Source organism: Ornithodoros turicata, chromosome 3, assembly GCF_037126465.1.
Source record: "Ornithodoros turicata isolate Travis chromosome 3, ASM3712646v1, whole genome shotgun sequence".
Classification (NCBI taxonomy): Eukaryota; Metazoa; Arthropoda; class Arachnida; order Ixodida; family Argasidae; genus Ornithodoros; species Ornithodoros turicata.
In genome coordinates this window covers 64,005,437-64,031,144 of record NC_088203.1, presented here as the reverse complement: position 1 = coordinate 64,031,144, position 25,708 = coordinate 64,005,437, and the positions used below count along the sequence as shown (strand labels likewise).

At 47.6% G+C, this 25,708-nt stretch overlaps 2 protein-coding genes across 7 annotated transcripts in view; both read right to left on the bottom strand.

Moving 5' to 3' along the window:
* The window catches only part of LOC135388544 (transmembrane protein 135-like), a 297,964-nt gene that overhangs the window by 143,646 nt on the left and 128,610 nt on the right, over positions 1-25,708 (bottom strand). The window lies entirely within an intron of this gene.
* Positions 13,187-15,202, bottom strand: LOC135388546 (uncharacterized). Its single transcript, XM_064618151.1, has 3 exons — positions 14,736-15,202; positions 14,397-14,563; positions 13,187-13,512 (listed from the first exon to the last, which is right to left on the bottom strand). The coding sequence occupies exons 1-3, from the start codon at positions 14,871-14,873 to the stop codon at positions 13,377-13,379; spliced, it is 441 nt and encodes a 146-aa protein (XP_064474221.1). The 5' UTR covers positions 14,874-15,202; the 3' UTR covers positions 13,187-13,376.

The following is a 25,708-nucleotide window of genomic DNA, read 5'->3' as shown; positions in this document are numbered from 1 at the left end:
GTGTTTGCGAAATCTCGTGTTGCACCGCTGAAGAAACTAACGTTACCTCGACTTGAACTCATGGGAGCAGTGATTGGGGCACGAATGGCGTCATTCTTGCGGACATCCTTCCTTGCTGAAAAGCTGCCCGTGTACTTCTGGACAGATTCCACAATCACGCTCTGTTGGATTCGCGGGACTGCCAATGCCTGGAAGCCATTCGTCGCAAATAGGGTGTCCGAAGTGCAGTCGCTGAGTGACCCGGACGCGTGGAATCATTGCCCTGGCTCTCAAAATCCGGCGGACGCACTGACACGCGGACAAACAGTCGAAAAACTACGTGACAGTCAACTGTGGTGGCGCGGGCCGAGCTGGCTTTCAGAACAAGAAGAACATTGGCCTCGCCAGGAAGCTCACAGCACGGAAAACCTACAGTCTGTTGAAGTAGAAAAACGACGACAAGAGGTCATCGTTATGACCACCGTGGCTGCACCACCACCGTTGATGACAGTGTCAGGCTTCAGCTCCTACACAAAGTTACTTCGAGTCACCGCGTGGTTACTACGGTTTGTTAACAAGTGTCGGAAACAACTTCTCGCGTCTGAAACGTTTTTGACCACAGCTGAAATCAACAGAGCGGAAATCCTGTGGATCAAGCAGGCTCAGATCAACTGCTACGCGAACGAAATCCGTCATCTAGAGCACGAGGGTCAGGTGCAACGTGGCTCATCGATCGCCGACCTTCAACCGTACATAGACGACGATGGATGTCTAAGAGTGAAGGGACGTCTGCACTACGCCAACATTTCAGAAGAAACGAAACACCCAATTCTTCTTCCAAAAGACAGTGATGTGACCACGCTGATTGTAAACGCTGCTCACCTACGAACTTTGCATGGTGTACTACAGTCTACGCTGTCTGATATTCGGGACAAATACTGGATTCCTAGCGCCCGGCAGATGGTGAAACGGACAATTTTCAAGTGTCTCATTTGTCGAAGGTGCCGACTGGAACCTGCCAGTGCTCCCACTGCGCCCCTCCCGAAAGAGCGAGTCGACCAGAGCCATCCCTTTGACGTTGTAGGGCTTGACTATGCCGGTCCGCTGTTGGTAAAGACAACCGGACAACACGAAAAATCCTACATTCTGCTATTTACGTGCGCAACAACTCGTGCAGTTCATCTCGAACTAGTGACAAATCTGTCGACCGAATCTTTTCTCCTAGCACTGCGCCGCTTCGTTGCGCGAAGAGGCCTACCAAGCACGTTCTACAGTGACAACGCCCTCACCTTTAAAAGAGCTGCAAAGGACATTCAAGTAATGTGGAATATTCTCCGCACAAGCGAAACGCAGGACTTTTGCAGCCAACATCGCATAACGTGGCGGTTCATTGTGGAGCGGGCACCCTGGTGGGGAGGATGGTGGGAGCGGATGGTGCGTACAGTAAATAGTTCACTTCGGAAAGTTCTCGGCAGGCTGATCCTCACCTTCGAAGAGCTTATGACTGTATTGGTAGACATCGAGGCATCAATCAACTCCCGTCCTTTAACCTATATCCACGCGGATGCCAGCGAGCCTGTGGCGCTAACACCAGCGCACTTCCTTATCGGGAAAAGGCTGACAGCTTTGCCGGAAGTTGAAACAACGCCAGCGGTTTCCACTCACCACAGCATCACACGTCGGTGGAAATACAGACAACGTTTAATGAACAACTTCTGGCAGCGCTGGCAAAAGGAATACCTCCTAGAGCTGCGGTCAGCCCATTTAACGCAGGACCGGAGGTCAAAATCACTGAAAGAAGGGGACCTCGCTATCCTTCGAGAGGATAATGTGCCACGACACATGTGGAGAACGGTGCGCATTGTTGCCAGCCACCCTGGAAGGGACGGGCACGTACGGGCCTACACTGTGAAGATGCCGACAGGGACCATCACCAGGCGGCCCGCGCAGCTACTGTATCCCCTGGAGGCCTCAGAATCGCCCACACCCTCTTAAGTGAGCAATCTTTGCATGCTCATTTCGGGGGGGGGGGGGGGGAAATGTTGTAAAACTGTGTTCGGCCAAAAGACGGGTCTGCAGCTGGACGGCTGCGACACGGAGTGATAAGTGGCTGTCATGACGCACCCAGGAGAAAGGGGGCACGGAACTCCAGTTTCCCTGGAAGTAGAGGGGAAACTGTCTCCCTTTTTTTCCTGTGTCTTAACTGCGTTTCTTGTTTTTACTTGTTCGCACTTGGAGGTCTCTGGACCCCAGGAAAAGGCATTAGTTTTTTAGTCGCAAAATAAACCTCGCTGAGCAAAGACGTCTTTGTGCTACGTGTCTTCTTATCGGTCCCCTTTTACCGGGCCAACGACAGCTTCACGGTGTCATCCATATATTGTGTAACGGGTGGGATATCGCAAGATATTATTCCACTACAAGTAGAGGGTGACGATCGCGTCTGGCGCATCGTAGCCGTATGTTCGCGCGTGGGCTGAGCTGGCCGTTTTGGGTGGTTTTGAGCACAACAAACCAAATAAGGTTGTTCAGCGATGTGAATTTTGTTTTATTTTGCACGTGCACGAGTGTGCAGCGATATATAGCTTTCTGAGCAGTATAATCGTCTGTAGACGGAGGAGAACTTTCAGTGAGCAATGGCTTTCACATGCCGACGTCCAAATGGGACTGAGCACAAATTCGCAGCGGCGCTTAAGGCGTTAACGATTCGGTACGTGGCTTTGCTACTTAAAACCGCTGCATTTAGGCAATTATCTCATCGACACGTTATCCCTACGTGTTTTGATCGCGTTTGCTGTCTGAAAAAACGAAGACTCCACCTGCGCGCTACAGCAATGCACCCATCATCATTTATTGCAGATTTACTATTTTATGTATAGCAGCACTCCACAATGTCGCTAATATTGCAGGGTGGTTCCCACACCATGGAGGTTTTAATTAACTCCATTTTATGATTATATTATACATTTTACGAATCGCGAAACGACAGTGATCACAATCAGTGGCACTGGCTTTATGTGGCTTGTTTACTGGCTTTAGTGACAAGGACTTTATATCACAAAACTGACCATGAATGACTGAATGAATTTTCATAATCAGTTATGGTAATCGGCAAGAACAATGTTCCAAGGCAACTCATGGAATGACTAAATGTCGTACGGCCTTGGATGGCCAGACTTATTTGCACTGTTCACTATCAGTGATGAATCTTTCCTGACACCTGCAGCAGGGCGTTATCTGGGAGTAGCCAGGTCAAGTTTCTTGTTCTTTTCCCGGGAAAAGTAGTGCAGCCGGCATCTCACAAAAAATAGGAAAATAAGCACTTCAGCTGTCTTCTGGATGTAGTGCGCACTGCATCCAACGCTAGCACCCTGGCATGTGACATGCATGTGAGGTACATATGACATCTTGCAGGTTGCACGGACCTGTGCCAACTTTCTCTCCAGGATGTACAGATTCTTACAGACTCGAAGCTGAAACGCGAGTCCTCTGTCCGAGGTATCGAACGCTTCCACTTCTCTCGCTCGATGGCATCGGTCGGCAACGCGAAAAACGATACCTTTTCACCAGAATTATCATATCCCGAGCGACACGCAGAACACAGCACGTCTGCGGCATGCAGAGATAAGTCGAAATCTATTCACAGTCTAAAGATGCACGTGATGCACGAAGAAGCGTCTACATTGGTCAAAACGCAGGCAGAAGGGGCATTTACCCGTATCAGCAGGCGTTTTCTCCGCAAGGAGCTACGCGCGCGCCTCTGCACGGCTGCGGTTCGCCCTAGGCAATCCTGACTTATTGTTCTCCGGCGGAGTTTCGTGACTAGAGAGAGTATCAAAGGACCGTGGTTCAAGTAACGCCCCAAAGGGTTCGATGCAGTCAGATAATGCATGTACATCGCACGAACTCGGAGATAAAGATTAGCTGTTGATTTACAATTATGATTGTTTCATTCACGGCTGATGATAAAACGTCTCCTGTCTATGTCGTCAGCTAAAGAGCCTCAATCGTGGTACTTTTGTTTAAATTGTCTGCGTTTGTTTCAAGTATATTACGAACACAGGCTAGACAGTGAGCAAGGAAAATGCCGTTCTGTATGTGATGTTTATTGGTTATTGGGTATTTACATTGATAAAATAGAAAGAGATTCCACTCTCTCCGTGTGTTCGTGAAGGAGGCAGGTTTTCTTTTGGCCCACATGAAAACTAAAAGAAAAAGAACATTCCGGAACTGATAAGCTGTCGAAGAACCAAGAAGCCACACCTTCCAGTGGTTTCATGTGGTCAGGCGGGTCAGTTTCATATTTTTTGTTTATCTTGCCTCATATGTAGTGAATCGAACCTTTGATCCTACGGAAGAAACATGTGTTATAAGTGCAGCCGCGTCCACGTGTGAAGGTTATTTGTGATCAGGAAACCGCCGTCTTCGCACGGTTAAGCTGACCGGTTAAAGGACAATGAAAGACCGGGAAGGTGTACCTGCTCATGGTCAGTTGCTCTTTAACATTGTTCGTTTCCGCTACAACTACGTGCATGCCGTTTCCCAGAACGTGCATGTGTAGGATGGGCGTAGTGAACGGCAGCTTGCCAGAGTACGTATGCGATTGTATTGAGGGTTGTAACAACCTAGAAGCGTTCCGCGTCAGTGTATTAGTTCAGGCTTGTCTCCCAAGCAGCACAATGCACTCAAAAGTCGAGTGCAATAGGTGGACGGTATGTGTCTTATCAGTGTTCCTTAGTTTCACGAATCTGTTCAGTGCCTTCCACCTACCCGTCCACCCCTTTAGCACTCGACTTTCAGTATATTGTCTTGCTTGGACTAGTGCTGAAGGTTATCCACCCAGTTGTAGCGCTGAAATATTTTTCGATGTAGATACAGTGGCGGCGTACACTTGCAGCGGAGCGCGTGTCATCCTGGGCTGATAGACAGCTGGAAACGAGATTGGGATGATTCACTATCCCGTTGAAGGGAGGGTGCCGTTGTGCAATTTCGCGTATCGATGGACCTCTGTGACACATTGTGACGCTCTTCGTTTTTTGTTCATCGAGATTTCGCGCGTGGACTGCAAAGTTTGTGCAAAGTTTTGTGGTGATGTTTTCATACATTCCGTTTCGATTCCGTCTCAAAGTGTATAGATATGTGTAGTTTCCCTTTCTTTTCTGAATAAACGGCAACCTCCATGGAGCGAATTTTCGCAACGAAGTTCGCGCGGCAGACTGCCACGCGCGTTCCGACGCCAGTTGTTCGCCGGCACCAGTTCCATGGAGCGAAAAACCAGCGGGCGGCGTCGGGAAGTCATGCTGTGATGTCACTGTTGCCAGGGTATAAGGTGAAAGCTTAGTGAAATCAATTGCTCGAAAAAGTGCATTTAATGTCACAAATTTTGCAACTAAATCTAACATCTGTCTGAAAAGATGCGCCCAGTAACGTACCGAAAAGCATATTCACCACTGTGAAAAGAAAACATGTTTCTTGGCAGAGAATGCCTCACGTTCTAATGATGCAGCTGGCGAAACAGCGAGCAGACGACAGCATCCAGTTGCAAGAAGAGGGCGATGACGATGATTCACGAGAGCAGACGACCACGTGCAGGCGATCTGGCGTAGATTCGTAGCGGAAGAGCACTTTGATTGGTTCATCTGCAGTTGACGCTTCCGGAATCGCGGACGCTGGGCGAAAATATCTGGCATGGGCAGACGCTCACATTTTTGACGCCTCGCGCAGGGCGTCCGACGCTGAGCGAAGTTCGCAGCTTTTTCGCTGTACATTCGCTCCATGGAGGTTGCCCTTAAAGCGCCCTGGAATAGCCAGTCCCGAGTGGCTCGAGACTAACATCTCCATTTTTTTCTTTTACAAATCAACCAAGGTCGGTACGCACAACGAAGATGTCGAAACGCGAACTCATCCGCTGTGCGTACCGACCCTCCCTTCAGGGGATAGTGGCGAAAGTCTGCGCGCCACTGTACCTCCCGTCAGTCAATTAACGAACACTACTACCTCAAGGCATGGCCCCCTCCAATGGATTCTTTCGAATCTAGCTCTCCGGGTAAGGAATAAAATTATAATTCTATACTGGAGCGAATTCTGATCGGCTTGATACATTACTCTGCTGGAAAGTCAGGCACCAAGAGTAGCCAGTCGGCAAAAACCCATGGGTCAGAATGACGTCTTCCTTAACGGCGTAACCGTGTAGTTTGTCATGTTAGTAATGTAGTTCGTCAACACTAATTATTCATACGATCGAAATAAATCACGCGAAGTGAAAGACTTTGCTGTGCTGTTACTGCTCAAACCGACAGTACGTGTAGTTTTATCTCTAATGTCTACACTTCATTTAGAATTCGACGTCAGAATCCGCAAAAGCTTTGATCAAGCAATGGCGGAGATGACCAACATCCTGGCGGCTTTTCCAGCCACGAAGGAAAAAGAATCGCCGACGTTCGTCGATGTGGACGTATTCTTACGTCCAAAAAATTGACCTGATATCTAGTATGACCTGATATCAACGGTTTGTGGACTGCTTCCTTTGTTTGAGTCGATGCTTTTGGAAGGCACAAATACGAACTAATTGAGGCGTTCCTCTCCAGATCGTCCCCGAAAAGGTAGTCTCTCCGGGACCGAAACTCTTTTTCGGGCAGGAGAGCCTTGTTTGGCGTAGTGACGGAGATGCTGTGCAGCTGGAACCGTCGTGCATGCTTGAGTTTGCGTTGCTCTGCTGCTTGACAGTTTACTACGTAAAAAACGTGACATACCCTGCTGCTTTTGACCAGTTGTTAGGCCTGCTGCAAATATATGTTGTGGACGACAACGAATTCTCGAAGCCGTACAGAAAGCCACGAATTTCGCAGTTGCTAAAATCGCTTAAGGTAAAATAAAAAGGGCGGTTCAGTAATTAGATCGCCTTTTGTCTTTGTCCCGCATGTGCATGCAACACGTTGGCCACCTTTGCGTATGTTACAGATGCACACTTCGGCGAGTGTATATTACCACTACTGATATACCAAAGCGTAAACGCACAATACATGATGCGCGTCGTGCATTTCTATGCGTGCGATACGTCACGTACGCACGTATGGATTATGTCACCACGAGTGGCGTAGCCAGACCTCCAAGGTAGGGGGGGCTCGATACGAAAACTCTCCCCCACTGATCCTGGGTGCGACAACACACATACACTTGTCCACACCGCAAAATGCGGTTGAAAAAAACAAACAAACAAAAGAACGAAAATAATTTATTTGGACGTTCACAGTACGATAACATATATAGGCTGTCATGTCCAGTGAGGTGGTGTCACGGATTGTAAGCACTTTGAAAAGCTCATACTTTGAAAACCATTCACGAGTGCTGCTTAGATAGCCGCCATGAACTGCAAGAACTTTCGCGATCGTCACACTGGTCCCCCCCCCCCATATATTATTTTCTCCTCGGATTTGCACGATTTGCGTGGGTTGGGTCGTGGCAGGTAGGGGGGGGCTCGAACCCCCCTAGCACCCTTTGGCTACGCCACTGGTCACCACAAACATGTTCCTCTCCGTTGTGTGTGGACTGTATACTTCTTGGACAACTGTACCCCTTAGGCGGGCGTACCTGTTAAGCGCGACCCGCATACGACGTTTTCTCGACGGGAAAGCGTCGACGGCTCGACGGTTTTCCGCTGAACTCCGAAAACAATAGGAGCAGGCCAGTTTCGCCGACGTCTGCGGTGAGCAGATCTCGACGGTTGACGCCGGAAGTAACGCGTCCTTCCTGACCAATTGGGTGTCTTGCCGGAAGTTGCCGCCTGAACAGCTAACTATCATGGCGTGCGGCGTAGAGATGTGTGTACCGAAGGTTCCATTTACCATTTCGTGAGCGCAAAATGAAAGAGACAAGGGAGATAGCGCATGAAGTGAAATTGAGGACGCAGGAACATTCCTCTCATGCAACGAACAAAGGCAAGTCGTCGCAGTTGCAAGTCAGATTGTTGCGATGGTTGTTTGCGAAGTAGACGAGGGAGTCACGCGAAGAATACGCATTTCATTTTTTATTATTTATTCTGTCGCACTCAACAAGCAACTGAAGCCATCTTCCTGAAGCTTCCCATCCGTTCTTGGGCTCGCAACAAACTGTCTTGCAACTGGGACGACTTGCCTTTGTTCGTTACACAAGAGGAATGCTCCTGCGTCCTCAATTTCAGTTCATACGCTATCTCCCTCGTCTGTTCATATCACTGTTCTCGGATCGTTCTTGAGCTGTGACAACAGTAAAAGCTTTTGTTGACAGCATCTGTATATTCTTTTTGCAATCTCCTCTCCTCAACCCGGCCTCTGGATGTCAAATAAAGTACTCATTGCTGGTTCTAAGTTTCTGTCGTCTGCTTCTTGTCGTGTTTTCTTCATCCTCGAGGAGTTGAGATGGTTTCACCGGGAATGTCAAAGGCACTCTTAAATGAAAAGTTGGTCGCTGAAGTGCACATGCGAAGGCCTCTATGGGATATGAGATGTCGTGACTACAAGGACCCGAAGAAAAAACACCTCTTGTGGATTCAAGTTGCCGAAACGCTCAACTGGAACGGTAATTCTAAGCTGCTTTTACTGTAGAACGCTATGATAAATTCGAATCTGAAAACTGAACGCGGTTCAATTAATCACATTGCTCTCCATTCAGTCACGGAAGTTCAAAACAGATGGAAGAGCTTACGAGATGCATTCGCGAAACGTCTCAAAGCGATATTGCAAAAGAAGAGGAGCGGCGCGGGCTCGGGAGATATAGAAGAAGTGGATGCAGACAGCGACGACTGGACACATTTTAAGCAGTTATTCTTCCTTAAAGACATATACAACACCAGGAGGTAAGCAACTAGGGCACCATGGTCAAAGTCTTTTTTACACTCCTCTTGTTGTCTTTTTTTTTTCTTTTCTTTTTCTAGTTTTGAACAGGGATGGGCAAAAATAAATTTTGGTGGTTTTAAATACTTGTCATGTCACCATCACTTGTCACCTCACAAAGGTGGGCAATATCATGACTAACGTTCTTAGGGAATGTGCATCCTGGGCAGACTTTAAGGGAAACAGTGCTGACACATGTGTAAATACTTTCATAAATGCATCGAATGAGCAAAAGATGAATGCGGACCGAGTAACTGTTGGTATTGGTATTCAAGGATCGTTAGAAACAGCATTCCCGCATCATGGTGATTTAAATGATTCTGTCATCCATGCAGCTCCTGTTTGATCAGACAGTGTTGGTTTGCGAAATCTATAACATCGATGCTATTCGACTGCTGACATCATGCTTTCTATCCAGGACATCTGGAAATTTACAGATGTGTCCCCTGCCTGCATCTAATAGCAGTGAGACAGCACAGTCATTACTTGAGAGTATGGTGACAGAATCGCACACAGGTTCTGTTTGCCTCTCGGGATTGACCCCTAGCTGCACATCACCACCGACAATATCCCATTCGTTACCACATGCCCCACCTTCCCCAGTTGCTCAAGCTTCTCCTCATATACCATGTGAAGATGATGCGACACGACCCTGTGAGACCCAGCCTGTCACTCCACTTCGCCAACCTTTATCCTCCCAACCACGAAGAAAACGTACCAGGACCTCAAACAACCATGAAAGGCTTGATGCTGAACTGCGTCTCATTGATCTGCAGCTGCAGCAAAGGCCCGACGAACATGACAGCCTCGGAAACATAATTGCAGAAGGTGCGCGACGCTGCCGACGCGAGTATTTGCATGGTTTGAGAGTTGAATTGTTGGACGTTCTCCACAGGTATGAAGAAATGAGCAGGCAATAAATAGTAGTATGTGCTGTGCAACCGCATGTTATTTCACAAGTAGACAAAAATGTACAACATGATACAGTATCAACAATGTATACAGCATAGTGGGTGTATTCCAAATACACAGTCAATGATGCATCACAATAAGTGGAGAGTATTACCGCTATGTGTTAAAAAAAAAAAGGTTCGAGCTGCTGGTCACCTATGCAACATATCTAGAGCACTGTGTATGTATATGGTATAGGAATATGTACATATACACTGTAATTTCCCTCCTGTACAGATAGAAAAAAGCTGTACGTGGCAGCACCGATGCTATTTTTGCAGGTGGAAATCCTGTGGGAAAGCACATGCAAGCAGCATTGCTGCTGGCAATAACATTATATAGCTTAACATGCTACCTGCTCGAGTTTCTCCATGAAGAAATGACTTTGCAATAAACATATCTCAATGTTGTACAACAATACCTTGTTTTACCATTTGACAATAATGAATAACCAATCTAACATTACTGATGAACTTCATATACAGTAGACTGGGTACTTTGAAAGATGCAGTTGATGACACACAACAAAAAGGGAGGGAACAGTTTAAACTGAGAGCTTTCTATGGAAAAGGATTTCAACAGCAGCGTCTATTCACGAATAATTCATCAAGCGACGTTTGTAGAACAACCCCCACAACACACAAAATTTATACAATAGTACTATACAAAACATAAAGTCCAACACAGCCATATTCACAGCCTATAACCATTCACATTTGTTTTCATGTAACAAAAGGAGTCACTATTCATATGTACATTAGGGTTGCCACCTTCTCCATCAGCCCATGACATGGGGGGGGGGGGGGCAACGCAGTGGGCTTTGCATTTGAATTAATACGATGTATCAAAAGTTTTTTTTCTGTACCCAAACGTTGTTTTAGTTACCTCAGACTACAGAAAGCCAGGACAGCCTGGTCACGCCGAAAGCCTAGATAAGCATTCACGGGGTTGAGACACTTGCATAGATGTGGTTCATTACGTCGTGGACACATTGCACTGCAGCTAAATACAAAGGGGAAAAAGTTATTCTTCTATGTGCCGTACCTAGTGAGATACAAGCCCTCAAGCACACCGCCGAGCTAAGCGCAGACGTCTCAGACCTCAGAGTTGCATGGATTTTTATGGGCAGCTGTAAGCACGTGACTTCTTGTGCGCTACCTCACTGGCGGCAGTGAGGTCTGTGATGAGAGAGGCACATACGCCTTGGTATCCGCGGTGCCTATTTTCTTTGCTTCTATGCTTCTATTCTTTCAGTGCAGGTTCACATCAGTGCAAATAACAATTTTTTATGTTTATCTGGGATAACCTGGGATGACCTGTCACAACCCCTTTTTGGCCAGCTGGAATGCATAACGTTGCATTTTTATTGGTCCTATCAATTTCATTTACATTGTGCCCAGTTCTGTGTGAGCTATCTCAAACTATGCACTCTATGGGGAGCTGCGCACCTGTCCACTGTATGCATTTCACCTTCACCCAGACACAAAAAGCAAGACTTCAATTCCATAACTGTTCGGGTGAAATCCGGAGAGGTGACAATCCTAATGCACATCTTTCATGAAGAAACTGCCCTTCACTGTGGTTGTACCCTTGCCCACTGCCATGACAACTCCCCAGCTGGACTACAGAAGTATTTAGTAAATGCTTCCCTGCTTGCAGCGGCATCCCTGCTGAAGTTTCTTGCATGGGTGCGATGCAGAGAAGGCAACATTGAACAACCCTCCAGCTCCTGATGCCATCTTCCTTCAGTAATGTTGCTGTAGACATCCTGATTGTCACCATAGCCCACAGTGTCATTGTTGTGAGTGCTCAGGAAATTGTGAAGCACACAAGCTGCCTTTACAACACCATCTGCATTTTCTGGTATTAAGTTGATGGTCCTCAACAGGATCCTCCACCGTGCGCAGAGAATGCCGAATGCGTTTTCAACGCAGTTCCTACATGCAATGTAAATGGCATGTATAAGAATATTGAGCGCATACAAGTTTGTAGAAAGACAACTAGGAAAAAAACACAAAAAACAGAACAGAGCAGAAAACATTAACATAAGGAAATGAAACACAATTATATTGTTAGGAGGTTCTGCACACACTTAAAACGAGACTTCTGTGGACGCAGCACCTCTTCAAGTTACAAAAATGACCATGTGGTTTTGTCTGCATGTTCTTATGCTATTTTCTGTTTCCTTTCTTACTTTGTGGATTTTTTGGCTCCTTGCTCAGTTCAACTTGTAGGCCACAATTATATTACCCCACACGTGTCTGTCATGGCATGTTACACTTTAGTGTAACAATTCCATAACATACAGTTTCATGCATAAAACACTTCTTCTAAATTAATGAAGATGCCCTTAACATTTACCCACATTTTCGTGTCAGTCCAAGTAACTGTGTGGCTTGCAAAATGCTACACAAATATGCATAAGTACTCTACATGAAACAGTACAACAGTACAACTGAGGTACTGTTATGCTGCCATAAAAGTGCTAAGAAGCAACATGTAAAAGTAATTGTATATCTAGAACTTTGCAAAATATATGCATTACCTGGCACGGCTCAACCGTAAGTTGAAGACCCTCTTTTCTGTAGGCAGGCCGAGGCCTGGGTAGGGCCTCAGAAAATCAGGTCGCAGTTGGAACGCCTCATCACCAATAAACACGTGGGGAGTCACCAGGTCGCTTCCAGGCAGTTTCTTCAATCCTGGGGTGTCCAAGGTGCCGCTTTCAAGGTGGTGGCCAATTGGAGATGCCTTGAACACTCCAGAATCACTTTGTCGTCCCTCAGCGCCAACATCAATCAGGACAAACCTGTAGCAGCTGTCTACGACAGCCATCAGGACTATCGAAAATGTCCCCTAGAGGACAAGAATACCTTAATAAATATGCACACAAGTAGCAACAGAGCTATGTGACACAGCTATGACATTCTGTATGTGATATTCAGAGAACAAAAAAATTTGGGTTACATCAACTGCGTCGCAAAGAGATGTACATGAACATCTGTTTTAATGTATATGTAAATAAGGTGTACAAAGCACAATTTTCCAGTATGCGGATGACAAAGTTGTCATCGTTGACAGAAATAATTATCGAGATACTGCATCGTACATTCGACATAACAGGAGCCATGAAATGGTAGAATCATACAAAATATTTGTTAACCTTTTCATACAAGTTCTATACTAGGAGTCCAAAGAAAGGATTGTTGAGAACCACTGGTCTACTCTATAATGCAAGTTACAAGTTTGTAGCAATTATTGCCCCAATATCTTGTGGCTGACTGGTATGGCCAACAAGCCAATAGGCTAATGCTGCATATGCTGAATATTGTAACATTTAAGTATGAATAAAAAATGCTGTTACCTTGTAGTTGTAGTACTGGGACCCAGTTTTTTTCGGCGCAACAATTTTGACGTGTTTGCCGTCAACTGCCCCTAGACAGTTTGGAAACTGCCACCGTTCATCAAAGCCTCTCGCAATGTCTGCCCATTCTGCAGGACCTGGTGGCTGTTGAGCAAAATACACAAGTTATAATTGCATATTCTGTGTGCATGTGCACGTGATTATGACTAGCTGCCAACCTATACCTTCATGTACAGGTCCCTCAGTCTTTCCCAGAGAACATTGCAAGTTAGGTGAATAGCCTCGCGTGCAGTTTCAAGTCCCACTCTGAAGGCCATTGCCACATCCTTAACATCTAAGCCGGATGACAGGTACCTGTGAAAGAGACAAAGAAGTCGTGAGATCCCAGTTCACTAGGCTTTGTTTGCTCATTCTTTGAGAGTATAGTGAACCCCTGCTTAGCGAATTAGTAATAATAATAATAATAACGCTTTTTCATTGTGTGCCCAAGAACAGCCTTGAGGGCTTTGGTGTTGGTGTACGCTCACAAAGTATTACATAATGCCTAAAGACGACACATGCCGAGGAAATGGACAATACACACACAGCTTACGTAGCACACATATAGTTCACAGAACATATATGCAATAATGTTGCTGGATAGATTGCTTATATCTAAAATTAAAGGCATATCTTATATAATACATTGCACATTACAGATATGTGAAGCTAGCAATAAATTAATAAATTATAAATAAATGATTGTAGAAATTATACGCAATAAGAAAAACTGCAGAATGTCCGGGAGAAAAATATGTTGCACGCTTCCATAGCGATATGCATGAAATAGCAAAATGCAGAGATCCTAGCAACTGTGGGGCAGTCAATTTGTGAATGTATGGACTTGTATAAGAAAGTGGCATCGGTAATGTTGCACTGAGTTGAAAGGGGAATGAGGCCAACGTGGTGGAGCAGTTATTCATAATTGTACAACTGGAGTCCCTGGGTGTGACGGATAGATAGTGCAAAATATGAATCACTTTTTTTTTTTGACAGCTTCGGTGACGGTCCAAATTATAGCACGTGAGATGACATTTGTGCTGGAACTGTAGTCATAAGAGACTATGTTAGTTTTACGAGAGAAAGACATAACCTTGGTTTTGGCTGCGTTGATTACAAAGTTATTCGAGGGCACCAGTGGGTGCAGTTATGCTTCTGTTATGTGCAGTTCGAAGGGTACGATCGCCCGTTCCTGTTACCTCAGTGTAAATGCAAGTCGCTCAGCTGACGAAATCGGTTCTCTGCAGAGGTGGGCCTTTCGCAGATCATCTTCGACCAACTTGTGCAGCATGTCGAAAACTTCGGGACCCATGCGAAAGTACTTATGAAAGTAGCTGTTGTCCCCGCTGTCTCTCAGTTTTCGCATCTGCAAAAGTAAAGCGCTTTATGTTGCGAACGTAACACGGTGTCACTGCGCCTACAGTCACCATATATTACGCTAAACGTAGCTTATATAGTGACTGCAAGTGCAAAGTGCAAGAACGCAAAGTGTACGCTCGCGTGAGCGTAGGCATCGAAGAATATCAAATGGTACTCACTGCTGTGTGGAATTCACTTTCAGTCTTCCTATCTTCCCAAACAGGTCGAACCCACCAGCTCTTCTTGCGCAAAAGCTCCTTCTTCTTAAGAAGAAGCACTTTCTTTTTCAGAAGCAGCAACTTTCGGTGTTCATCCATCGCGGTGATAGCGGCAGTGAACAAGAGAACGGAAGCGGAAATGCAACCGATACACGGGATCAAGTTTCGTGCTTTTGTTGCCAAGCTATGTGTGTGAAGTATTGTGCTACATTCTACACCTAAAACCTTAGTTCTCCGTCGCCTACGTTCTTCTTGTTAATTTTCGTGGCTTAAAACTCCGCAAGGGGTTCCGAAGGCCAAGCCGCCGAACATAACCGACGCCGCCCGAGGAGCCGTCGTATGCGGGTGGACTCGGCGGTTGTCCGTCGGGGTGACGTCACGACTGCGGAGTTGGGCGCTTTTCCGTCGAGAAAGCCGTCGTATGCGGGCGGCGCTTTAGACGGCTGTACCTCTTGGACGGATGGATTTTAGAGTGTATGTTCCTCCTTTGAAAAAATAAAACGGTGAGTGTAATTTCCTTTCTCTTTGCAGGGTTTTGATGCCAGAGCTGACTGATGGGTGCACATGGTTCCCTCGTATGTTCTTCCTTTGAAAAAAATAAACGGTGAGTATAGCTGCATGTCAATCATAGATTGAGAAGTTACCCATCAAAAAGAACTCGTTATAAGTTAAGTTACCGTGTGAAAAATGTAACTAAGTTAATAACGAAGTTATTCAGCCTGAAATGTAACTCGCAGTTAGTGAGTTACTTAAAGAAAAGAACGAGTTACTTCCAAGTTACTTCGGACACGAAATAGCATTACGCAGGTGCAGCGCCCGTGAGGAGTTGAGTTAGACCTTGAGTTGCCTGCGGAGGAGTGCAACACGCTTAGATCGTTTTCGTTTGTGTCCAAGAACAGACCTCTCCCTGTTTGTAAACAAATGACGTCATAGTGTTCGACAGCGCCACAAATTTGGTAGAATTGAACTACGCTCGAAGCTAGAGGTGAACAAGGTCGCGCCCGAAAGACACGGTCTTGAGGGGATTACGATATGGTCCTTTAAAGGGACGCGACCCTCGGTCCTGCTTTTCTTTCAATGGCAGCGAACAAGTGCCCGTTCGTGGAACCCAGCCCTCCTTCCGATTTGTTTTGGTTTCAGTCTGTCTACCAATGTCATGATGACGTTTCTCTGGTAGAGGTCTATTCGAACGCTTTGCATCTTACTCCCTCTGGGCGCACGATGGTTCAGCTTCATTTCAATGCCAGCGATTCTTACTTCCTGAATAAAATACTGTAATTGATCGAATATCAAGTTTTATGTAAAAATGCCATGAAGGAACCGGAGGGAAAGCACGAAAATATGTGGACGTGAGTGAAAAGCGAGTTGAAAGTAACTTGGAACTTAGCTTAAGTTACTTTGGCAAAGTTACCTGAAAAAGAAACGAGTTCCCCTGAAAGTTACCACGGCGCAAAAGTATCGAGTTAAGTTACAAGTTACCACAAAAAAAAGGAACCTAGTTACAGTAACGAGTTACCTCGGACTCTGATGTCAATTGCCCTGCTCCCTGTAACAGTTTCCTTCCTCTTTGCAGCGTTTTGATGCCAGAGCTGACTGAAGGGGGGCACAAGGTTCGTTCGTATGTTCTTCCTTTGAAAAAATAAACGGTGAATATAACTGCATGCCAATTGCCCTGCTCCCTATAACAGTTTCCTTTCTCTTTGCAGTGTTTTGATGCCAGAGCTGACTGATGGGTGCACATGGTTCCTTCGTATGTTCTTTGAAAGGATAAACCGTGAGTATAATTGCATGTCAATTGCTCGGCTCCCTGTAACAGTTTCCTTTCTCTTTGCAGGGTTTTGATGCCAGAGGTGACTGGCGCATTTTCATCACTATGTACATAGAAAATAAATTCCAACGGGGCACCGGCGGCAGGGCGGCAAGCTCCTCCCGTGACCCGATATCGGAGAGGGCATTGCAGGTCATGCCACATCTCAACTGCGTCTACCGAATAGGTCAGAAAATACTGCAGAATTTGCAAAAGTGTTGAGCACTTCGGATATGATTTGCACTAAACATTGGCACTCCTGGTTTGTTCTTGTGTCATGTTCACAGCATCAGGCGTTAGATGGAAAATGCTCGCATGTCTCACATGACACTCAAACAACTTGAACGCCATCAGCAACCTGAAACGAACCCACTGCAGAGTAGCGCATGTCAATTAGCAAGTGCCGAATGAGTGGGAAAGGCAGCCATGATTGTCCATGCTCTTCCTGACGTCAAGTTGTCGGTAGAATTCATGCACAGAAGACTTCGCAAACGGTATCCTGCTTTGAATTGAAAGTCGTCGTACGGCTCAAGACAGTCTTTCCAGTTCGGGATTCGTCGCATCGACTGTACAGGAACAACACCGTGACGGTAGCGCTTGAATCACTCGACGCGATCTATGAAGTCGCACAGATCCTCAATGTGTGTTTTGGGGCGAACGTCCCTGAGGGAGTGCACAGGGAGCTCACGAGCTCTCTTGACTGGCGCCAGCCTTAGGGCGCCCCTTGCGGATACGGGCGCTTCGAGAAACGAAATCGTCGACCCTCAGGACTCCCGCATACATAGGAAACCCTCAGGGATCGTTCGTAATACGGCCCATCGATACGCGGGGCGACGCACAAGTTGCTTACCACTGCAATCCGCACGCGCATGCATTCACACGCATTGGAACGCAATATTGTGAACTGGTCTTAGATATGAGGCACTGCGTGAACGCAAGAAACCGCGAGCCCCCTGGCAGCACTTCTTTTGCTCAATACGCGTGATCGCAGGCGGTCTTCACTTCGCCTGGCTACTGCGCATGCGCCACTCTTGTGCGCGGCGTGGAAGTCGGAACCATCTTGGCGCTCTGTTTCACGTACAGAAGACATATTATGTGCGTAACATTTTGCGTTGTGCGTGACACGCAACGTGTTCCGCGCTGGAATACGCACCATGTGGGTCGGCCTTTACAACTCAAACACCTTCAGGAAACGTAATGAGGCGCACCTTGATGCGGGGCGTACCTGAGGCCCGCAATAACGGGAAGCGATAACTTCAGTGGAGACAGTAGTGCAGAAGATCTGGGCGGGACTGAAGAAAGCTTGAGGGAGTCCACTGTTGGTGTCCGTATTAATGACCAGTCTCAGGCCACTAGGCAGGTAAACTCAGGTAACCACAGAGGGACAGAACCAAAGGCACTAAGCAGTAAAAGGGTGACAAGGTCTGGAAGACGGATTGTCACCCTAGTCTATCTACAGGACTATCACACGACCTAAGAACATGGCCAATTCAGAGTGTGCATGTGTGGGGTGACAGACTTTTGATTACTAACACGTCTGTGCGCTGACATGGTAACAAAAAGAAAAGAAACTGGGTACGTTATGAACATATATTTAGCTTAAATACAGCGCCTCTTTATTGTCATGTGGTAACGAGAGGAACGGAACGAATTGGAACACAATAAATGATGGTGTGTGACGCACTTCATCAGTCTTCAATCATAAGATTCCCGGTAACATCCGTCTATAACACATAGAACTATCGTGATGTTCATCATCTCTATCACGCTTAGTATGGCGGGCTAGAATGAATGGTGTGCTGAGCGAAGGATGAAGTCGGGTCCGGACGACGGGCCTGCCGGCAGGTGGCTACCACGGGCTGCTTGCGCTGTCGTTTCCAGCGCCCTCTCCCTCACGTGATAGGGTATGTGAACAGCATCTGAGCGCGTTCCGGAGTGCAGCGCATGAGAAAAATAGATGGAATCTACCGAAAATACAAAATAAATAAAAGCGAAGCGTGCGCGTGCTCATAGCTGTCTTATACGCACGTGCTGTCGGTCTCGGCAGCTGCAACAAATGCATTCTCAAAGACAAATCGTGTTTCCTTCAACATGTATATGGCAAACATAAACAGAAATGGTAATGTGCGAACATCATTTGCACGACTGGTGAAGCACACAAATAGAAACTTTAGACTGCCGCACGGCTTTTTACACATAAAAAATTATGCGGCGTATCAATTAAGTGAGTTAGTATCCATGTGTACTGTGATGGGCGGTCTTGCATTTGCAGCTGAGGAAAAGGTGCGTGTCCCAAATAAAAAGCCATCATGAAGCATATTGTTGCCTGTTTCGAACACAATTTTTGGTAGAGCATATTGGTGGATGACGAAACCAACGCGAGCTGTCAAACTACTGGGTAATGAAATGTATCCCATGCAGTACATCACAAAACGTACGAAAGGAAACGGTTCGGTAATGGTGAGCATGAGCTTGACGAACTCTTGCTTCGGGGGATGCCAGGCTTGTACAGCGTGAGGCCGTTAAGGTCGCTTCGGATCTGGACGGCTAGGTTCACCCACATTTTATCACACAGGCTCGGATGTGTATGCGCAAGTGCAAGCTTGGTGCAGTGCGTAACGAACTTTCTGTTCATCGTTAATATGACTGGCATGGCCTGCTGTACATTATGCTGACTGAGGATATTTATTTTCCTGAGTACGCATTATCCAGTATTCCTATCCAATTAGTACAAGGTTTAGCCTCCTTGTCTATTGTCTCTTCAGACACTATGTCCGTCTCGGATTGTTATGACGATTCCGGCCTCCAAGGATACACCAGATAAATCCTGTCGTGGGAACGTCGATATCTAATTCGCCAGACAGCGTAAACACGGGTCAGCACCTTGCAAACAAAGCATTTTATCCCTTATTCCCCAACACATTTAACGACGATGAACAATGTCCATCTGGGGTCAGCTCGTATTGGGGGCAGCACGCTTTTCTTTCATGGTGTTTGCCTGCTACAACATGTACCGTGGAACAGTTTTTCAGCACCCTGCGGAGGGTAAGAACATGGCTTCGTTCCACAATAATTGAGGACCGGCTAAACGCGCTGTGTATGATGAACGGTTCATCGCGAAAAAGTGGGTGGGGACAACACATTTCTGGAAAAAGCTATCAACTCTTTTGCGCGAGAAAGGCAAAGGCGCCTACAGTTTCTGTCTAAAGAGTGAGGGACATAGGGAGTGAGGGTAGAGAATTATCGTCTATACTGATACTGACGTCCATATCTGCTGAATAAGCCACCACTTGATATTGTCAACTTGTCACAAGTAGACACGGCTGTTTCACCGTGTGTTCTCGTTTTTGCGAAATCAACAGAAATGAGATAATCGCTGGCGGAAAGGGCAGCAGGAGTGGCGACGGCAAACGTACTATGAAACAGAAAATCAGGAACGAGCCTTTGCACGGACAAGGGATTGCGTTGCCGAGAAACGGCAAAACGTAAAAATTCCGAAGCATAGGGTTACTGACCCAAAACAGTAGTTGCGGGCGCATTCGACACCCAGAACTAGAGGAATATCCCGTACCTTGAGCACCAGCCCGAACACCTCCACACCCGCCCTGCACTCGCGGCACCCATAACGACCCCCCCCCCCCACCGCCACCTCGGCCGGCATTGGTTTGCACCCCCCCCTGGAGAAAATCCTAGCGGCGCCCATGCCAGGGGGTGTTAATCAATGTCTATGGGTGTATGCATTGGTAGCTAGCCGACCCATATTGGGCATTCCTAAAATTTTACGTTTCACGGTGTTGCTACTGCGGCTAGGGAATATTTGCTTTAGTGCGTCTCATCTCACAGAATGCCTTTTTGTATTGCCAACTCACAGAATGCCTTACGCGGCAATCGTTCAAAGTCCCGGACGGACCTATATTTGCACATGAAAACTAAATAAACAACCAGACAGAAGACCTTGCGCGAGCGCTCGCGACTTTTGGCGCAGATGGGCTGTACAACTTTTCAGCCGGCGCGAATCTGTGCTGCAGGAACAGCACGTGGTCGGCTCGCAACAGAAGAGCGTTTGTGAGCCCCACAAAAATGTGCCTTTCCGCGTGGCGCGCTGCGAGCGACAGCGCAAAAGCTCGTGCATTTCGCCGCCATCTTGTCCACGGTCGTGACCACGCGCTCCCCATGCATTAGATTAGGCGCTTGGCACACCAGTCCTTCTAGCCCGCCATACGCTTAGCCTTATGCTTCACCATATCCTCCGCTGCACGTGCAAGTAGACCCAGGAGATCGTTATGCTCGTGAAGCCACACGGTATGGCAATCTCGTCTCAAAGAAAGTGTGGTCGTAACATGAGACGTGAATAGGCACCATGCAGCCCGTGAGCAGTAATGTCATCGAGCACTTATCCAATGCCAATGTAGCTCTAGGAGGTGTTGTTCCTCTACATGAGTCCCGACCGGCGATGATGGTATGCCACGGAGTGGCGATGACGGTAGCCTATCTCCATGGCCGCGCCGGTGGTCCAGGCACGTGGCCATCTTCGTTGTCCACGGCCCGCTACAGTGCTCCCCCCTCAGACGCGGAGCGGCGACAAAGTAGTAGGATGACCAACGTCAACACCGGAGGAGGAGAGTAGGAGCGACCGTGGATGACGTGCACTATTAGATGTGTTCGTCGCACGGCACAACACCCGTTGGCAGAAACTGTCGATGAAACTGTCGATGTCGGGCAGGTGAGGGGTGATATCGTTGGGCGTCAGAGTCGAGCGTGAGAGTCGTGGCCTGGGGTGCCGCAACCGGCACGGGAGCGAGAGCTCGTAGGGTCGACCCCAGGAATAGCGAGGCTGCGTTATCCGTGTCGGCTGCCGAGACGCCGGTTGAAAACGTGCCGTGGCGTCGGCTGTCGCGATTGCCGAAACCGGCAGGCGAGCCGTTGCTCTGGTGTCGCAGCCGGCAGGGGATGAGCGTCGAGATGCATGAAATGAAGCGGTGGGTCGTGAGTGTGCCGGAGGCCGTGGATAGCGGTCCCTGGAAGCCGTGAAGCGATGGTTGGTGGACGGATGCGATGATCAGAGAGCGGTCGGGTCGAGCGGTGCGTGTTGGTCGGTCGGGCCGGTAGCGGATCGGAAGCGTGGACGGAAGCTGGACGGGAGCGGTCGGCGTGTTGATCGAGAGGCGAGCAGCGGTCGTGATGTCGTCGTGATGAGTCGAGTAATGGCGGTGGCTTCCAGGGAGAGCGTGCCGTAGTAGTGCTAGTCGATGGTGTTGTCAGAAATTTGGGATGGTGAAAGGCCGAATTGCTCCGAACTTGATGTTCATCGTTCGGGTCAGAGGTAGTGGTGTTCCTCTACATGAGTCCCGACCGGCGATGATGGTACGCCACGGAGAGGCGATGACGGTGGCCTATCTCCATGGCCGCGCCGGTGGAACTGAAGCCGGTGCTCCAGGCGCGTGGCCATCTTCGTTGTTGTCCACGGCCCGCTACAACACCACCATGACAGTAGTGTCGTTGCCATATGGATTTTTTATCTTACGTTTTTCTCGTTGCTCCCTCTTTTGGGAGCAACCAGAAAAAGGTGCACGGGAGAGGAAGGGTGCACGCACAGAAAGAAGGGCATAGCATTCTTTGGCCCGGCGACAAGCACTTCAGGCGGCTCTACATCGGTTTCTGGTTCCGACGCATGGCTCTGCCTGGTTCTGCTACTGCTGGTCCCTGACGCTTGGTTGCAGCTGCTGATATGCTTATCTGGGCTCAGGCACTAGGTCCAACCCCGGATTGCTGTCTCTGAAGCTGCTCTGGGTGCTGCCTTTGTTGTGTCGTCTCTGAGTGCTTCTGCTGCCGCTGGGTCTCGGGCCTGGTGCCTGGTACGTTCTGGTGCAGAAGGGTCAAGTCCTCACTCCAGGTCCGTTAATTATAATAATAAAGGTTTTTGTTTTGCATACAAGTTAAATTGCCTCTGTCTCATGCTTGCCTCTGCCCGACTAACCTCGAAAGCTCTGTCATCTACGTCCACTTAAGGCACTGTAAACCCACTCGCTGTCGCCTACAGATTGGCTCACCCCACAGGTCGCCGCATCAAAACTACCACGAGCGTGGACTGACCAAAAAGAAACGCTCCTCAGGCCTGCTGAGTATCGTATGCACCCTATCCGTACCTGTGCGCTAAAGATTTAACTTCAAAATCAGAAGACTCTGATTCAGGTTCTCCTGGGGGAAATGAAGATCTTCAATGTTTCAGTGCCCAGTAGTGGACGGCCTTACACATAAATAGCGCCACACACGCCACTGAAATTCCGAGTTAATACTTGACGTCGCTTGCGGGAAGCGGAAGGAGAAGCGTATATCTAACGTTGTGGAGAACCGTCGAGTCAAAAAGTTCGAGCTTTCATCATGACGTTTGTGAGAGGATGCAGGACCTCATGTTTTCGTAGTCAATGAGGTGATAACGGTCAAACCACGCTGTTTCACAGCGTCAGCTACTAAGGCAAGACCCACCTGAGATCGCGTGGGCGACGTCCGCAGGAAACGCGCGTCACGGGCACCCCGCAGAGTGCAATCCAAGTGTACGAGACGCATCCTATAACGGAAATTCCCAATACGCTCAACTGCCATTTTCCGCTTGCTTCTTGCTGTAGGCAGATGAAACGTGGTACGCGGATTTGAAATGCCCCGGCTCAGATCTCGTCGGCTGCCATTGACTTGCTACGCTTAATGTGAACGGCACACCGCTTTATGTAACATGCACCAAATTTTAGCCGTCGTCCAACGATAAAAATTTTTGTTTCTCTATCATTAAATCTCTCTATCAAATATCTCTATCTCTTTCATTAAAGGAGCATAGACAGGGTATTCAAGCTGTCTAAAAACCGCTCGTATTTCGTGAAATGGCCCATGAAAAGCACGCACGAAAAATATTTCGGCTCACAAAGGTCCCATTACAACGCAATTTAATTGTAAAAAAACGCTGCCGCGGCGGGAAGTTTCCGGCCTCCATCTCCAGGCCACTCCTCCTGCCCTGTGACGTCGCACCGGCAATGCGCCTCATTCGGTGCGAAAAATTCGTCTGCTCTCGACAGAGCGACGTGCTATATTTGTTCACTGCTATTCATTCTAGGGTATCAAACAGGAAAATCTAGGGTATAGGGAAAATCTAGGGTGCTCTAGGGTATCTGTTTACCGATGGCATGTTTTTGTGCTTCTTTTATCGTCATTGCGCGTGTCTACGAGTAGGGAGTACGTACCGTAGTACGTTGCCATCGGCGTCTCATATGTGGCGGTGTTCAATGTGGCTCTCTGCGGTTCTCCGCAAGCTGCGTCGGCGGCTGGCGAGAGAGAAACGGTAAGTTGTGACCAAGTGATTGTAACTTTGTACTGGTGCAGTGCGCTTGCTCTTATTTATTTGTTATTCTCCATAGGCAATCCAAGCTGTGGTCTTTGCCCCCTCGTATGGTCTTAGGCATCAGTGGTCTTAGTCTAGTGTCATTGCCTTGACTCTGGGGGCAAGACTGAGAAGCACCTGCATTACGACTCTCCCCCGATTATTTTTTTTTTTTTGTTGAAGGAAGGTCGTTCCACCAACGTGAAGTTCGTGGAACACAAGACTCGGAAAAACGCTCAGTATTACATCGGTATTCTCTAACCTTAAACACATGATCCACACGGTGAGATATATGGCTAGGGGGCAGCAGTATAGAGGAGTAGAGGAAGCTATTGTGGAAGGTTTTGTGAAAAAGTAGCAGGGCAGAAATCCTACGACGAAGGGTCAATGTGGTTAAACCGAGCTTTAATTTTATCGCAGAGACACTGCTGTTGGGACGATAGTCACAGGCTGTGAACCGCGCGGCCCGATTTTGAATCCTCTCCAAAGAGCCTATGAGGTACGCCTGATGAGGGTCCCATATCGCCGCGGCATATTCAAGCTTTGGCCTCACGAATGTAGTATAGGCTAACTTTTTCACCGACACTGGGGCCAGTCTCAGAGTGCGCCGAAGGAATCCCAAGGTTCGATTAGCGGAAGCTATAGTCTGAGAGATGTGATGAGACCAAGAAAGCTTGCTACTTAGATGAATCCCGAGGTACTTATATGAGGTAACGTGTTCAAGCAGAGACGAACCACAAGAGTATTGAAACATTGTGGGGGTGGACCGCGTGAACGACATTGATTTACATTTATCGGCGTTAATAGGTAACTGCCATGAGGAGCACCAGGAAGCGATCTTATGAAGGTCATCTTGGAGTGCAATTTGTTCTGACGAACTTGATATATAAGATAAATGACGCAATCATCAGCAAATAGGCGAATACGAGATGTCAATCCAGATGGAAGGTCATTAATGTAAATGAGAAATAATAGGGGGCCAATAACCGAACCCTGAGGGGTTCCGGAAGTTACTCGGTCTAATGAGGACGGGGAATTGTTAACCAACACGAATTGCTTTCTGTTACTCAAAAAGTTCCGTATCCACGTAAGGACGAGCGGGAGGACGAGCGATTATCGCAATACGTTTGAACAGTTGCACACCTCGCCGTGCATGCTGAATCATATTCGGTTACTGCAAGTGTCACTGACACCCTGCGTGTTAGATAAAGTTGTTAGGGGCAACAGGCAGGCTCCTACAAAAGAATTGTCACTGCTAGGCAATCAATGTGAACACAGAAAAGGCTACGAGCTAATTCTCTTCCGTCTCCCAAACACACGCTTCTTCGTGTTGTTCCTTTATTTCGTTTTTTATTTTTTGCTTCATTGTTTCTAGTCGAACGGAAGGAACCGGGATATGCACCAGCTTGCCTGCGTCCTGTCCCTTCGGTCGGCAGTTAGGTAGCGGAGTACCGCTATTCGCTACTCCTCTGAAACGCCGCTACTCATTCCGAAACGTAGCGCGGTACCGCTACCGGAAGGAAATATGTACCGGCGCTACTGCCAAGCTGCCTCGTAAGATTTTTTTTTTATAACGAACATGCAACCATGATGAGTAGAGCCCACACAACGCTTAGGCTATAAAACATTGTTTTATGCAGGAACAACAAGCACAAGAACTGTCGAAACCAGCTCTGAAAACTTTATTCTAGGCAGGATAAGTTGGCACAGAAATTAGAAAATGTCACTTTGATCATGCCGGATTCTGAGACTTCAGAC